The sequence below is a fragment of the Echinops telfairi genome, unplaced genomic scaffold (genome assembly GCF_000313985.2).
Source record: "Echinops telfairi isolate 266 unplaced genomic scaffold, ASM31398v2 ScPeMD7_3533;HRSCAF=4204_0, whole genome shotgun sequence".
NCBI classification, from domain to species: Eukaryota; Metazoa; Chordata; class Mammalia; order Afrosoricida; family Tenrecidae; genus Echinops; species Echinops telfairi.
The window spans coordinates 76,516,699-76,534,544 of record NW_022107431.1 but is presented as its reverse complement, the minus strand read 5'-3'; the positions used below and the strand labels follow the sequence as shown (position 1 = coordinate 76,534,544).

The 17,846-nt window shown below is 39.7% G+C and overlaps 1 protein-coding gene across 4 annotated transcripts in view; it reads left to right on the top strand.

Annotated features, from left to right (window-relative positions):
- The window catches only part of FBXL4 (F-box and leucine rich repeat protein 4), a 63,467-nt gene that overhangs the window by 35,727 nt on the left and 9,894 nt on the right, over positions 1-17,846 (top strand). For all 4 annotated transcript variants that reach the window (XM_045294577.1, XM_045294575.1, XM_004710903.2 and 1 more), the window contains exon 6: positions 12,568-12,639. In XM_045294577.1, coding sequence (XP_045150512.1) covers positions 12,568-12,639 — 72 coding nt within the window. The remainder of the gene's footprint in view (positions 1-12,567; positions 12,640-17,846) is intronic.

Here is a 17,846-nt window from a genome sequence, read left to right as displayed (position 1 = left end):
CTTGTTTACCTTCAAGCCTTTAAGACCCCAGACACTATATCTTTTGATAGCCGGGCACCATCAGTTCTCTTCACCACATTTGCTTATGCACCCATTTGTCTTCAGCGGTTGTGTCGGGAAGGTGAGCATCATAGGATGCCATTTTAATAGCAGAACACTCTATAGCTTTTATGGCATTGAAAGAGTAGGAAAATTTTGTAAAGTTGATATTCCTTCATCCATTCAGCACTTCTACGTATGTGCTACTCACTTCAACTGCCTCTTCCTTCTCAGGACCTACCTCACACTTCCACTTTGGTAGTAAGTAATTCAGAGAAATTATGAGGCGGCAACATAATCAGCTGGTGTTTTTGTTTCTTTGTAAACAAGCAGAAGCATCAGGGCTGGTATTCATATCCATCTGTAAATATCTCCCTTGTCTCTTAAGCAAAGCATAGGGGCACCCCTTCTTCTCTCTTCTGTGCGCTTCTTCTTTCACTTCTGTGCTTCACGATGGTGGCGGATGAGAGCAAAAAGAAAATGAATGAGAAGCCAAGCCCGAGGAGACTGGCTTCTCTACATGTCGTCCAGCTAATCAGTTGCTGCATATGTGGCCTGTTTGGGAAGAATTAACAGTGATTGATTTCAACTGCGTCCACTTGCTTGCTTTAAGGAAATAGGAGGCTTCAAACAGTTTGTGGAGAAAATCCATAATCTTTTTATTTCCTTCTTCTCCAAACTTTTTGAGGCCCTCTTGTATGTGAAGGGAAATAAGATACAGTTATGGACTTTCTGAGAGAGGTTTTTTAACCTTAAAAGGAGTACAGGTTATCCAGCACCAGTTTATTATCAAATCTGTGCCCAAACCCTACAAGCTTCTGAAGCAGGTCCAACAAAATGTCACAGCCTATATTGACTTCAGGTAGGTAAGTTTATGGTGTACTACAGTTATACTTATGTTTCTCTATATAATGTACTTAATAAGCAGAGTACATTTATGTCACTTTAAAGGGCTTAAGTCTGTATACATAGTGAATAAAGCTTTAAAGAATATAGAAGCTTGCAGAACTAAAATTTGTGGAAACTACTGAGTATATTTAGTGTTGACTATCTTAGATTTTTTCATATATTATTTAATTCTTATGCCAGTCCAAAGAGTGTAGTTAGTATTCCCATTTTAGACCTGATGAAATTAAGGTCCCCAAAGATGAATAATGGAGCCCTGGTGGAATAGTGGTTAAGCTTTGGGCTGCAATCCTCAGGGTCAGCAGTTCAAAACCAATAGTAGCTCTGCAGGAAAACGACTGGACTTTCTACTCCCATAAACAGTTACAGTCTTGGAAACCCAGAGGGGGTCACTATGAGTCAGCATTGACTTAATGGCAGTGAGAGTTAAATAAAGATGACTCAGTTGCTCAGTGGTACTGAATCCTGGGAATCAGGATTCAAATTCAAGCCAGATAACCTCATGTTTTTAAATGATAAAATATATAGTAGTTATTTTATAGAATAGTTAGACTTTGTCTATCTAAAACAGGGATTTTTCTTACTACTTACACCATTTCTCATTTTGAATTTGTAAGGAAATGCAGCATGATAGCATACACATTGTGATCCATTATATTCAATTATATTTTATACAGATGTTCTATCAATATAGAACCTTATTCTACAAATACCTTATTCTACAAGGTTTTAGAATTTTTTCTTATAAATTATTATGAACACAGTTCTTAACTTATAAATCACAATTGATTATAAGACACTTAGAAACATTGGTTTCAAAACAGACATAAGTAAGAGAATATTTATACCTAAGTTATAAGTTTAATCATTTCTGCTTCTTCATGTTTATACATCTGGTAGAGAACGGTGTCTGGTACATAGTAGGTGTCCAGTAAATGTGTGTTGAGCAAATGAAGGCGAGATAGCTCTCATCTATCTAGTTTCTCATTATTGGTTAAGTTAGCATAAGCCCAATTTGTTTCTATATAAAATAATCACATTTAGTAAGTAGATGGATAGGTGGTTTTGCATAGAGTGCTAACTTTAAGAAAATATTTGACCTATATTTGTTCAGAATTTTTCAGCCCTAAGAGATAGTAAAATATAGTAGATAGTACAAGCTGTATTTCACTTTATTTTCTTAACTTAATTCATAAGATCTTTTTCTTGACGTGCATTTAGGATTATAATGAACAATCCTGTCATCAGGCATAACAAATCTCTTCTTACTACATCAGCCTAAATTTGAATAAATCAATAAGAAAGTCATTTTCTATGTGCAGAGTCTGTGGTCTGTATGTGTTGAATTTCAGTATCAGTAGAGAGATGCAGAATGCCAAAAACAAGTGAGTATGGCTACAGAGAAGATGAGCCTGGTGTATATAAGCCTGTCTATGTATGCTAGCAATGCCTCAGGCCTGTGTTTGGTTGGAGGAGGGTTAGGGTGAGGAAATATTTTATTTAAAAAATAACTTCTGGGGTAGAATGAAGACCTGCATAACCCTAGAAATACGCTGAAAAAGAGTAATTTTTTTTAAACTAGTGGATCTTTTAGAGCTCTCCATTTGCATAAGGTGGGATTTTAGGACAGGAAGGCAAGAAACTTCAGTCATATTTAGTGTCACCTACCTTCAAGGTCTCCACGGGCTTGTAGCACTGTGGTGGCATACATCATGCTGGGAGCCATGCCACCGGTATTTCAAATACCAGCAGGGTCACGCGTGGTGGACAGGTGTCGGTGGAACTCTCGGACGTGGTGATCTACTTCTGAAGCAAATGGGCAGTGACAACCTTATGGAGAGCGGTGGAGCACTGTTGGATACAGTGCAGAAGATGGGCCTCTCAGCTTGCACTCAAAACATGGCGACGGAAGAGCTGCATCCCCAAATAGAGTCAGCTCTGGTGACGTAGATAGAGTAGAGCTGGGGGGTCTTCATTTGTGATGAGGCATGACTCATAATGAGAAGAAACAGCTGCTAACATCCACTAAAATTGACGTGTGGAATGCATGAAGTATGAATTAAGAAAAACTGCAAGCTGTCTGAAAATGAAATACTTGAAGATCAATGTCCTAGGTATTAATGAGCTGAAACGGACTGGTCTTGGCCATTCTGAATCGGGCCGTCATAGGCTCTTCTCTGCCAGGCACGACAAATTGAAGAGGAATGCATGTTACAAAGGGTATCTCGAGATGCATCACAAATACGAGGATAAGTAAAGAAGTACTGCTATAAAAGCATAGAAATATTTATGAAACATAATGTCAAAATCTGAAGCTGTCATATCCTGGCATACCGTCCATCTAGTTCTATATACTTGTGAAGGCAGCGTTTTCTCTCTGGTTCTTCCCTGAAGAATTCTGCACCCTTTGTTTTATGCCATGGCAGTTGGCGGTTTGGGAATCCTCTTCTCCTTAAGCGACATTTTCGACCTTCTCTTAAATTCTCCTAAACGGTGGCATCAAAACAACTTGGTAAACATATTATTGCATAAGCCCTATCTTTATGTTCAGTCCTGTGCATTTGCCAAACCAATATAGACTATCATTAGAAGTTTGAACTTGTTTACTTTTATTTTGTTTGGGGGGAAAAATCGGGTAGGGGTTGGGGGGCGAGGGGGAGTGGGGCATGATAGATAGGTAGCTCAGTAAGAATGTCACTCAGTTGCTTAGCAGCAGACAAGAAAACCAAGAGTGTTTTTTCAAAGTTGGAGTTATAAATGGAACACCTGCATCCAGTTTTGATTGCCTCACTTCAAGAATGATAGAGCATAAATTGAAGGAATCTGAAGAAGTGAAAAAACTGATTACAGGTATTGTGGGAGACTGGTCTATGACAGTAAGCCCTAAGTGAGGCTCAGTAACTGTTTACTTGGCCTACTAGGCTGTGCCAGCAGTTTCAAGGACCCCATTGCCTTCATCTCATGAATTAGAAGACCACACAAATAGTTGATCTTTACTCTGTTCAGTGTCCACACTCACTCTCCTCCTATTTTCTTTTTTCTGCATTACTTTATTCAGCCAAGTGATTAAATACACGTGAAGATGTCTGTTGGTCATAGTGCCAGAGCTTTCCCACAAAAGATCCCATGAACTGACTTTTGAAGAGAACATGATTTGATAGAGTGTCACAAATTTGCTTTCTGGCACGCAGGGATGTTGGTGGTCTCCGTACTGTTTTCTGATTTACTTTAAGATGCACATTGTGCATTGGTAAGTCAAAACAAAGGTAGCCTTTCTTTTAATAGAGCTACTGCAGGTAACACACGTAGGCTGTGAGACCAAAGCACATGGCAAATGAAAAGTGTTGATCTCTCGCTTAAATAGAGTCAGGGTTGATAAACTAAGGCCACAAGAAGAAATTGAAATAGGAAGGACTTATTTGCCTAATAAAGCCCATCATTAGTCAGTTGTCATCTAGAATGTGGCCTACTTCAGATTTCAATTAGGCAATGTACAAAACAAGAATATTAGTAATTACTCATTGTTAAACAGAATCCAGAGATACTATTTTAATCATACCATATAATAAAACTAACAACCTGTCTGAAAGTCTTTAATCTATCTATGTCTCTAAGCAAGAATATATCATTATGCAACAGAAGTCCCAATGGCCTTGTGGGACCTTTGATCGAGGAGGGCACAATATGTCCAGAGCCAATTAAATTATGGTTTAGTCAGATAGAAGAAGTCTGACTTGTCAGTGCACCTGTGGGAAGGGGAATCTCATCTCTTAGGGGTTGACACAACCGCAGTCATGACAGTGACCGGAAAAATAGGTAAAAGAAATATATCTGAAAGTCCCTTGAAATGATCCATTAGCGTGCTCCCTCATTATTGGCATATCACAAGGGAAGCTAAATTCTAATTATAAGGCTTGTTTAGTGATTTTAGAATGAGAGCTCTGAGAATTAAGTTTTGTGACTTAAATGCTTAAGGCATCAACACAGAGCAGGTGAGGCCTTCTCAGAAGGAGAAGTGCTCTAGGACTCAGGGCTGTAGCACTTTGTAAGCTGGCTGTCCGTTGAACAGTGTCAGCCAGCATCTGCCCCTCTTCCATGCTTTCAAAATGCCATTCTCTCTGATGGAAACATCCTTTCTTTAGATATGCCACACGGTTACTGTCAAGTTCAGTTCATGTTTAAGCTGCCATATCTCCTATGTGCGCATGCTAGTGAGAGAGATTCGAGATTAAAATTTACAGGAAATCGGGTTTTCCATTCAACAGTTCCTGCATATTTGTTTTGTGACCTGGATTGTAATCCCCACAATGTAACAGTACTCTTCCCATTTCCTCTGCTTACTTACCCTGTGTCCTTCCTCTATCCCTTCCTACCTTCGGAGCTCTATCCCTGGGCAAATGCTGCCCCTTCCATCTTTGATCGATTTTTCCTAGGAGTGCCTACCTCCCTGGTATTATTGTTCACCTTATAGGCTTGTCTGTTGTTGACTGAAAGTTGAGTCAGAGGATGAGTTCAGTTCCCAGTATCTTGAAGGGTATCTGAGGACCATAGTCTTGGGGATTCTACCCATTTCAATCACACCAGTACGTGGCCTTTTATATGATTTTGTCGTGCTCCACATTTCTCTCTCGCTCTGTTTACCTCCTGCGTGCTTCCTTTTGAAGCAGTGAGCGTTGGTAACAGGATACGATCTAGTTTTTATAGCCCTAGGGATGTAGAGGCTGGGGTTCATGTGGCCTATTAGTCTTTGGGACTGATTATTCTCTTTCATTTTTTATTTTCTTCACGATCCTTTGCTCCAAATGGAGTGATACCATAGGTGTACCGTATACGGCCACTCACAAGCTCTTAAAACCCCAGTTGTTACTCACTAAAGGTAGCATGTCGATTATTGTCCTTGTGGACTAAGTTCATCAGTTGACCTTAGTGTTCTCCGAACACGAAATCTCTGCTCCCATCCATTATGGATTGTCTGGACAGGAAATGGTCCCTTTGGTCTTCTGTGAGCAGAGGTGTGTTTAACTGCATTATATACTGAATTAAGATCAATAAGTTTTGAAATGAGACTGCAAGGCAAACATAAGCCTTAGATTTTTTTGTCATCACACAGGCCATGCATTATTGGTTCATATCAGGTCTTATTAAACTAATTTAATACAAGCATTCCTAAATGACTATGATTTAATTGATGCACAAACATGTAGTTAATTACAAGAAATTTGAATAGTTCATAAAATACTTCAACTTTTTAACTCATATGACCTCGCCTCAGGTTTATTGAAAGGGGAACACTGAGGAAAAAGATTAAAGTTATGGAAAGTGAACTGTGAAAGTGTGTCTGGTATGTTTAATGTTAATAATTGAATGATTGTGTTCTTAGGATTGTTGTGGTGGTTTGTCTTGCAAATTTATACTTTTTTCTTTAATAAGTATACTTTTATAAGATTCCATCCCATTGCTTGTAGCTTTCTATGATGTGTTTGCAATGTGTCATGATCAGTGAAAATACATTTATTTTTGATCCAGTTAATCCATCTGATGTCACTAGTATCTCTATATTAATTATACTAATGTGCAGCCTTTTCTCTTTCTTTTGAGTCATTCCTTATTAGCAAATAAAGGGCCTGAAAACTTTACTCCATCCACATCATTAAAATTAACTCTACTTTGAGGAGGCAGCTCTTCCTGTCTTATTTTAAGTGCCTTCCAGCCCAAGGTTTCATTTTCTGGCCTTTCTCAGATAATGCTCCACTGTCATTCATAAGATTTTCAGTGACTAAGCCCTCAGAAGTGGACTTGTTGTCTGTTCTTAGTCTGGAAACTGCTGAAGCCTGTCCAGCATGAGCGGCCCCGCTGGCATTTGAAATGCTGGTGCCAGTACCATAGCAACATGCAAATCACATAGTACGACAAATTGTCACATGAGCTATGGAATGGACATAGAATTTGATAATATACAATTAAATACTTATCTTTAAAAAAATAATAATCAGTTGCATTAAAAAAACCTAACCGGCCTTCAATTGATTCCTACTCATAGTAAACCTTTACTGGTTTCTGAGGCTGAACATTTAAGGGAGCAGATTGCCTGAACATGCTCCCATAGAGATGCTGGTATACTTGAACCACTGACCTTGTGGTTAGCATCCAACAAAATTTTTACGATGATCCTGAGATTTATATGCAAGTACAGGGGATCAAAAACACTAAGGCAACTTTGAAGAAGGAGGCAGACTTACTCTGCCATAGCATACACTAAGACTCACTACAGAAAGCAGAGATGTGCTCTCTTTTTTTAATGGAAAGAAGGAAGGAGACTTGGGGAGGTGGAGGTTGTGCATGTCGGTAAGTGAGTTCCTACCCCCCTCGGGTTAATTCCAGTTGTTTAAGCTTATAACTTTGTTTAAGATGCACAAATTAGAATTATAAGTGCAGAGCAAGCATGCTTTCTGCGTTAAAAACAAGCCTCACTATAAACTATTAGAATCAAGATCCAAGTACTGGTGCAGAAAATGATAAATGGACAGTGAAGCAAAATGAGCCAGGGAGAGACTCTTTCATAGATGGAAACATGATACGTGCAAAAACTATCACTAATCAGGGAATGAGGTGTCGTCTTCACTACAGTCAACTGGACAGGTCGTTTTCCTTATGGGAAAAATATATTTATCACATGTAAAAATCAATTCCAGTTGGATTACAATCCTAATTGCAGTAAGTAAATGTCATTAAGAAACAAGCACACAAACATACTAGGAGAACCTATTACTTGGGTTATGGAGGACTTGTAAGAAAAGACTGCATATGCACATGAGGGGAAAACATGTTTGATAGGACTATATTAAAATGTAAAAACTTAACATCTTGGAAGATCTTGTAAACAACATGAATAGACTGATCTCAGATTGAAAGAAGAGATTTGTAATAAGTACAACTAACGAAAGTTGATATCTAACATAATTTCTACAAATCAAGAAGGGAGAGACAAACAATCCATTGGAAAAAAATCAGCAAAGGATATGATCAAGCAGCTCACAGAGCAGAAAGTATGATTGGCCAATCACCATATGAAAAAATATTCAGTCTTACTAGTAATCATGCTAATGCAAATTATACCATTCCATATCCATCTGATAGACAGATGTGGAAAAGGCTGAAGAGACGATATCTCAGCAAAAATGTGAGGACCCAAACACTCTTATGCTGCTGCTGAGAGAACAAATTGAGACACCCATTCAGTAGAGCTGTTTTGCAAATCTAATAAAGTGGAGATGAGCATATTCAAGCACCTGGACATTTCCCTCTGTTATGTGTACTAGAAAACACTCCTATAAATACAAAGGGAAACGTGCATAAGAGTACTTACTCCAACATTGTTGCAATAGTGACGATTGTAAACAACCTAAACATCCATCTGTAAAAGTTGACAGAGACGGTGACTGTCCTCTGACCACTCAAGGGAGGAATAGGAAGAGAAGCACCATCAGTGTCCTGCAGAGGCAGGGGCCCACAGACATGCCTCCACCCTCTGTCCTCCTTCAGCGATGATGCTGACACCAACCAGCCCATCCAAGGCACTCTCTGTTCTCTGCTGGGTTTGATAACTCGAGGCGGTGGCCGCACAGGACTCGCAAGCAGTACTCACAATTACGGTTTCCTCGGGAAGTCAATAGATCACAGTTCAGAACCAGATACTCAGAACAGTCTCTTCTCAGGCATGCTCTCTTTGGTCTTTGGCCTCTCAGCCACAAAGCCCCTTGGCCTCTTCCTTGCTTGGACCATGTTGCAAAGTTCTTTTAGGGATGCTGGTAAATGCGCAAAAGGCACCTGTCTGCTATAGACTTCAGCCTGAAAGGTGTTCCTTTCTTACTCACTGAGTCAGTAAGCTTAGCTCTCCAAGTAAGCTCCTGGAGATGCTCCAGGTGAGTGAGTGCACTGCCCAAAGGCACTTGCTTTACTTGCTTCATGGGCTGAAAAAGCCACGACTCTCTCATGCTCTGGTGGTTGATTTTACTGCTGCCACTTCTCTGTCACTTCTCCTATGTCAAAGCTTCCATAAATCAAGGAGATTCAATGCACAGGGATTTCAGGGTCCAAAGAATGCACTGTACTGGCTCTTCATTCTTGATAGTAGTGTGATCCCCCTTCCTTCTCTTGAGACTGCACATTTTAAATTCATCAGGATAGCAGCTTTACCAATTTCCATATTGGATTTCCAAAATTTTACAATCACAATTAACCCTGTTAATAATTTCTCACACTGAATCATAGAATAATCCTATCATCATTTTCCTCCACCCTCTCTTATCCAGACTTAGCAGGAATCAACTTACCTAGTTGACTAGGTAGACATTAAAAATATGTCTCTTAGCTAATGGTGCCTGACTATCAAAAGATATAGCGTCTGGGGTCTTAAAGGCTTGAAGATAAACAAGCGGCCGTCTAGCTGAGCAGCATCAAAACCCACATGGAAGAAGCACACCAGCCTGTCTGACCACGAGGTGTAGAACGGACCAGTTATCAGACATCAAAGAACTAAAAATCATATCAGTAGGTGCCCACCTTCCTGATACAATCACTGAAGACAAACGTGTGCATAAGCAAATGTGGTGAAGAGAGCTGATGGTGCCCGGCTATCAAAAGATATAGCATCTGGGGTCTTAAAGGTTTGAAGATAAACAAGTGGCCAACTAGCTCAGAAGTAATAAAGCCCACATGGAAGAAGCACACCAGCATGTGTGACCACCAGTTGTCGAAGGGATCAGGTATCAAGCATCAAAGAACAAAAAATCATATCACTGTAAAGGTGGGTGAGTACAGAGTGGAGACTCCAAGCCCATTGGTAGGCAACTGGACACCCCCTTACTGAAGGGTTGTGGGGAGGAGATGAGCCAATCAGGGTGCAGAGTAGCAACCATGAAACATACAACTTTCCTCTAGTTCTTAAATGCTTCTCTTCCCCCCGCTCCCCACTATCATGATGCCAATTCTACCTTACAAATCTGGCTAGACCAGAGGATGTACATTGGTCCAGATAGCAACTGGAAACACAGGGAATCCAGGACAGATGACTCCTTCAGGACCAGTGGTGAGAGTGGCGATGCCTGGAGGGTGGAGGGAATGTGGGGTAGAGAGGGGGAACTGATTACAAGAATCTACATATAGCCTCCTCCCTGGGGAATGGACAGCAGAGAAGAGGGCAGGGGGAGATGTCAGACAGTGTAACTTATGACAAAATAATAATTTATGAATTATGAAGAGTTCATGAGGGAGGGGGGAGTGGGGAGAGAAGGAGAAAATGAGCAGCTGATATTAAGGGCTCAAGTAGAAGGCAAATGTTTTGAGAATGATGAGGGCAACAAATTTACATATGTGCTTGACACATGGATGGATGTATGGATTGTGATAAGAATTGTATGAGCCCCCAATAAAATAATTTTTAAAAATTATCTTCTATGGCAAGAAGAGACATATTAAGTAATTTGCTGTAATTCAATATAAATGAGAATGTACATTGCATATTTGCACAATGGAGTATTATACAAAAAATGAATGAACTAGAGCTTCATGTATTAATATGGATAAATATTCACACGTACTGTTAAGAAAGATGAAAAAAAGATGCAGAAGTAAATGTACATTATAATATCATTTATACACAGACCATGTGAAACAATATTATATACTATTGATGGATATACAATGTGTAGTGAACTTACATAATTTTAAAGTATGTTTTTTAAACACTAAATCATGAGTCGTGATAATGACCACTTCCAGGGAAGTTTGTAAGTCAATGGAGGGATCAAATGAAAAAGAAGAATACACAGAGAAGGCAACATGTTTTCATTTGATTAAGTTGAATATTGGGTACATGGGTATTCATTGTTATGGACCCTATAATTGTCTCTGTATTTGAGATCCAGGACTCCCTGTATTTCAGATACTTCATAGTAAATAAGTTAAAAATAAATTACCAAACTGCCATGACAGTTACACACATATATGTAGTATATGTGTATGGTATTACCATTGCATCAATTCTGAATCAGAGCAACCCTGTAGGGCAGAGTACAACTGCTCCTTAGGGTTTCCCAGATTGTAAATCTTTAAGGGGGCACATAACTTCATCTTGCTCCCACTAAGTGGCTGGTGGATTTGAACTACCAAGCTTGTAGTTAGCAGCCAAATGCCTAACCCACAAAACCACCAGGGTTCCATCCCATGCATATATAAGTATCTAATGTACAGTTTCTTGCATTAAGGATATGTGGACTTTGTAAGCATCTGTGGGATCTACTCTAATATAACCTCATTCTCTTTTAAAACAACCTTATAGGAACTGTAATAAGAACCAACGTAATGTTTTATACCCACCTGCTACTAAATTACTTTCATACATGCTTTCTAATGTTAACACTGAGAATTACAAGGGAGTATATGGCAAACGTTATTTATTGCACCCAAAGCCTAAATGCAGTGCATACTGTTTTTGCTTAAATTTGACAAAAATGCTTAACAGTGAAAAAGTCAGCCTTAGGCTTAAGTTATTGTCCATATTGGATATAACTATTGTTATTTTATTTTTCCTTTTAAGTAAGCTTAGTTTACGTGGAATACTTTATCATATTATTTTCTCAATGAGGTTCTTATCTGGGGTCTGACCAAATATTTTGCATTGTAATTGGCACCTTCTCACCTTCCCCTTCAAATGATCAGTTTCAGTTTCTGAATGTTTAACAATGGATGAAAGAGAGGTGTATTAAGATTTTCATCTGGCTAGGTCCGATGTAGTTCAAATTCTTAGAGTAAATCGTTAGCATGTAAGAGTGGAACATTTTTATTAATGGAAGAAAAACGAGTGCAGTGATTGTTTTGTCCGTAAGCTTTTCGTGGCAGGCATAGCAGAGAAACTGTGACTTCGCACAGCTCTTTGGAGTCATGGTTCTCTAGCAGCCCAGCACGTCTCTGGATGTCTAGTGGTGAGACAGTGTTCATTACGGGGAGTAGATGGGCACCAATGGCAGGAACATGACGAGAAGTACACGTTGTGTATGTTTAAGTCAACACGTTGCTAGTGACAGGTGTTCAATGGTGGTTGGGATCCTTGTCAGCAAAGAGAATCATTTGACATCAAAGACAGCAGCTCAATCCAGATCTGGGGCGACTCTATTGGCAGTTCCATCAGGCTGCTGCTCAGCGAGTGTCAGAGCTGCTGCGGCCGTTCTTCAGGAGTGTCACCAGCCCTCTGTGTTTGCGGTTTTTTTTTGTGGGGTGGGGGTGCGGGGTCTAACCTGGCTTCTTGTTCTGGTTTAGCCAGACTTTCAAATTGCTTACCTTTGGGAAATGGACCGGGAGGTCATCAGGAATACAGTTATCTTTAGGGCATGTAAAGCCATACACAAAATGACGACTTAAAGTGAAGACAAGTAATGATTACATCGACTCTAAGCCAATCAATGGTTGGAGCACCTGGGGACTCGTTAAATGGCATTTGTCGTATATATAACCCAGGTTTTGAGCTGTATTTCAGGAAAAGCAGTGACACCCTTTAATGTCTAACTGACCTCTTCTCTTTGTTTCACTTTCCATATTCGCCTCTGATGTGGTCCCTGATGGCAGCAAACAGCACTGCTCAGCATTTTGAACTTCTGTTCAGAACTTCAGCACCTCAGTTTGGGTAGTTGCGTCATGGTAAGTGTTTGAAAATTATCTATCCTCGTTCTCTGGTTCTCCCTTTCTTCCCCTGTGCCGATTTTATGTTCCCTTGCCTGGCTTGCCCTATCCCATCCCAACCTATCAGACAGCTTTTCAGATTTTGTGGTTAACTAATTTGTAGACCACATTTAGGCGATACTCATATATTGGACAGTATGTCTCTGAAACACTGTTGTTACCCATGCAAATAGGGAGCAAAGTATAGTGTAGCAGAAAGAGTTCCAATTTGCGTTCCTCAAGCCAGATGTCATCTCATATAACTTACTTGCTCTCTTTTAATTTCTCTATAAAATATTAGTCCTTCGTATATACTCATAGTTTAGTAAGTTTTTAGAAAGCAAAATGTAGTTTATGAATTATGGGATTCCCCTCTTTCTCCCCCCTCACCCCGTAATTGCTGATACAAATTTGTTTTCATTACTTACTCTTTACCAAAGTAGAATGATGGCCAATTTATAGTGGAACTCATTTTTTTGTCTTTTAAAATTTGATTGTGAAATCTAAACCACCATCTAAAGTTCCTTCCAAATATAAAATTATGATTTTATATGCTTCTGAAAGAGTTAATTGAAAGGCATAAATATCTTTTTATCTAAAGTATATGACTTTTAAACAATATTGAGACTTAAAAGGACAGTAGAATTCTTGGTGTGTTTCAGGCGTGTGTATAGATGTGTATAGATGTTGGCGTGGGCTCAGTAGAAATTCATCTCCCTACTGTCAAAGCAGGACATGATCAGGAAACCCCCAGACCATTCCAGATTTGCAGCCACAGAGTAGGGAGACCCTAATAATAGGCGCAGCGGCTACAGCAGTGGACGCAACATAACAAGGGCTGTGAGGATGGTCAGGAGCAGACCACGCTTTGCTGCGTTGTATGCAGTCACAGGTGGGACCTACTCAGTGGGCTCCAGCAACAGCAGTGAGCGGAATGTGTGCCGAGGTCCAGAGCAACTCCCCTGGTGCTCTGAGCTTGGAATCAGAAGGCAGGGGCTCCTGCCCGAGAGCACGTTCCATGTGAACATCTTGGAGCTCAGCTGTGGCTTCAGAACAGACCCACATTTTTGCAATCGATGAGTATAATGATTTATATTTGCTTCTGTATCCCCAAGGGTGGATCTGCTTAAACCCCAAATATGGGCCTAGCCCCATCCTGGACACTGGAAACAATCTTAGGAGCCACTGACTCAGTGAGGAGATCTAGTGATCGCCATACTACTTCAGTATACCGTTTTGTAGGTTTCTGTGGTCCTATTAATGACTCCTCTGTGTTGATTCTATTCTACATTGACTGCAGATCTTATGAAAATAAAGCAGTTCATTACCATTGTGCAAAATACCCCAAATTATGGCTTAAATATGGTAGAAGTTTATTTCTCTTTCATATAAATAAAGCATTGGAGGTTCTTGGTCCAGGCTGATGTGGTGGATCTACTTGTGAGACTCTTTAGAGACTCAGACTTTTAACTTGTTCCACCATCCCTATTATGGTTGTCTAATTCACGGCAACTCTGTGCAGAGTAGAACTAGTCCATAGAATTTTCAAGGCTGTGAACTTTTGGAGGCAGATTGCCAGGCCTGCCTTCTAAGGCTTGGGTGGGTTGGAACTGGTAAACTTTCAGCTAACAGTCAAGAACTTAAGAGTTTATGCCACCTAGGGATTCCTGCCACCAATCCTAACATTACATTTTAGATCATGGTTCAAAATAAATCACCCGGGATCATATCTCAATGCCAGGCAGTAAAATATCAGAAAAGGAAAAGGACACTTTCTAGAACTTGCATACATTTTGCAGCTCCTATCCTACCATCTGAAAGGTAATCATATTACATAATTTCTAGCATGGAAATTTGGGCTAAATAGTTTTTATTCTGGATAGCCACCATGTGCTTATGTAAAAATCAGAGTAAATGTTGTTGCTAAGTGCTATCAAATCAGTTTACTCATAGCAACGCAGGTGTCAGAGCAAAACTTGTTCCACTGGGACTTTTAGGCTATAGTCTTTACAGAAGCAGCACATCTGGTGTGTTAGGCTAGGTTCTCTAGAAAAGGAAAACCAGTGTGACTTAGAGAGAGAGAAATTTCTATCAAAAAAGCAGCTCTCACACCGTTGTAGAAGTTGGTAAGTTAAGTCCAAGTTCAAGTCTGTGGGTCAGATGTTAAGCAGGAGGCTTCTCCTGACATGAGTAACTTTGGAGGCTAATAAAACCAGAGTGAGCCAGGAACCTCACAGGCTACAGAGGCAGAAAAATCCTAGGCCAGTAGGTTAGGCTGATACTGGCCCCTGGGACAGTAAGCAACATGGCAGGCCGTTGGTTCAAGTCTAAAGAACTGGAGGGTAGCAAGCCAGATTTACAAAATCCTGACCAAGCAAAAAGCACACAAGCTTTCAACAGTGTCTATTTATATAGAAATAGGCCACACCCTGTATCAGGGCTGTTACCTGAGTAATGGGGTTGCATTCCATTCTAATCTTTTAACTGCTTGGTTGCTCACATCAAATCCTACCATTGAGTTGATTATATTAGGTCTCACCATGGGAGATGACTAAACCTCAGCTGCCAACAAGCTACTGAGAATTCTGACCCAGTTATCACACCAAGTCGTGCTCCCTCAGAGCTGCTGGATGAGTTCAAATATCCACCTTTTTGGTTAGCAGTGATTAGGTAACCACTGTGCTGCCCATAAGTAACACTAATGAATTTAACTTTGTACTTCCTTTCTACACGAATAGTCCCAGGAAGATAGGGAAAACAATGAAGCAGCCCATTGGCATCCCAAAAGAAAAGAACGTAAAGGATACATAGGATCCCTTAGCTTGATAATCAGCCTCAGACTACGGTATCCAATATGGTACCTAAGACGGGGCTTTTTATTCCCATCAAGAGTTACAGTCTTAGAAGCACACAGGGGCAGGGCAGTCCTACACTGTCCACTCTGTAGCAGTGAGTTTTTTTTTATTTTTATGGTTGTTTGTTTGTTTGTTCTTTGGTACTAAATATGTGGCTATTTAACAATAGAAATGTGTTGGGAATAATGAGGGCAACAAATGTATAGATGTGCTTTACACAATTGATCTATGTATTGTGATGAATTGTATGAGCCCCAATAAATTGATTAAAAAAACAACAAAAAAAAAAAACAATAAAAATGTGGCTGGTCTACATTGAAATGTGAAGTAAGTATAAAAATATATACAAGCTTTTGGGGTCTTACCAACCCCCAAATGTAAAATGTTGATGGTATTCTTAATTTTATTTTGAATGATAATTTTATGTATGTATTGGAAGAAATAAAGCTTATGATTCAACTTAATTTTATCTGTTTCCTGTTACTTTTTAATATGCCTAACAAACATTTAAATTACATATGTAATAGGTATTATATTTGTATTGGATAATACTCCTCAAAATAATTAAAGTTGCCTAAATTACAGAACTGTAAAACCTACAAACAGTTTAGATTTTCTGCTACTTGTGTGATCCTGGTCAAGTCACCTAATTTCTTGACAGCTCCCCTGTGACATGTGTCTTTTTTTTAAGTAACGAGTGATAATGAATGAGAAAGTGAATGTGAAAAATATCTGATCACTCAGGGGAGAAAGGGTCTGTGTAATTACTCTATGTAACTCAGAAGGAGATTTTAATTAGTAAGGAAAGGATATGTTGCCTTCAATTGAGTAAAAAGTATTTGACTTGCTTCTGACTCGCCCCTAAATTTCCTTGTGTCTGATATGCTTAATAATGCTGTGAACATTTCACAATAAAAATTCTTAAGGAATTTTTCTGTATATTCTGCTGCTGAATTAGTCCATATGCCCTTGAGATTACCATGATGCAAATTCAACACAATTAGAACTGTGGGTTACAGACATTTTTTAAATTGCTTCTTTCTGGAGAAGCCAATTGGCCGAACTATCAAAGCTAGAGGTTTATGTTGTCTAGGTGTACTCACTAAAAAAAATCAATCTATTACCCCAAGTCTCTTCCCCTAGTCTTCTGTATGAAGACCAAAACGTAGAAATCATTGATTCTATGCTTTCCATCTTTGGTTCTGATGCCAATTTATATTCCTGGGTTTATCTGCAACTCAATTTCCACCGTTACTACCTCCATCTGAATCTTCATTACCTCTCCCCTGAACTATTGAAGACCTCTTGTCTGGGGTTTTCCCTCCATTTGTAGCCATCATAGTCCATCCATGCTCCAACGAGAGGTTTTGTTTTAATATAAATCATATTGTGTCACTCCTCTGTCCCTCTGTCCCAATTCTCCACTGACGACCTGTAGGACTTAAATGCAAACGTCTTCCCTGGCATAGATGGCAGGCTGCTGCATCACTCCTGCCCTGCATGACTCTCGGTCCCCCTGGTAGCCTTGCTGACTTGCTACCTTGGCTCACCCTGATTTTTCTTCTGGCTCTCGAACGGGTCAAGCTTAACCCTGACTCTGGGCTAATCTTGCAAAATTCTATCATGGTGGGGTTTCTGTCACCAAAGCTGTGTTTTTAGCTACCAGTTATTCTTCCTTTCCAGCTTTCACATCCCAATCACCAGTAATTGTCAATGTACTCTGCATGTTTGATCAATTTCAAACTATAGACGTTGGTAAAAATCTTCAATATCTGTATTGTTGGTATTAATGGTTGGTACATAAACTTGAATAATAGTACTGATCTTCTTAGTCAGCATGTAAGTGCCCTGGTGGCATAGTGGTTATGCATTGGGCTGCTAACAGCAAGGTCAGCAGTTCTAAACCACCAGCCGGCTCCAAGGGAGAAAGACAAGGCATTCTACTTCCATAAAGAGTTGCAGTCTTGAACTAATGGGGAGTTGTACCCTGTCCTTATGGGGCACTATGAGTCAGAATTGCCTTGATGGCAGTGAGTGAGTGTGAGTGAGTTATAGGCATATGGACATTGTGCTATCTCTGACAGCGTTGTACTTCAGGACAGATATTGCAGTGTTCTTTTTAACGATGGATACACATCGTTCCTCTTTAGTTTGTCATTCCTGGTACAGTGGACCATATGTTTGCCCAACTCAAAGGCCAATACTAGTCCAGTTCAGCTCATCAGTGCATACGATTATATGTTCCCGTTCATTTTTGATGACCTCCAATTTTCTCACAGTTATTCTTACATTCCACATTTTGATTATTTTTTAAAATCATTTTATTGGGGG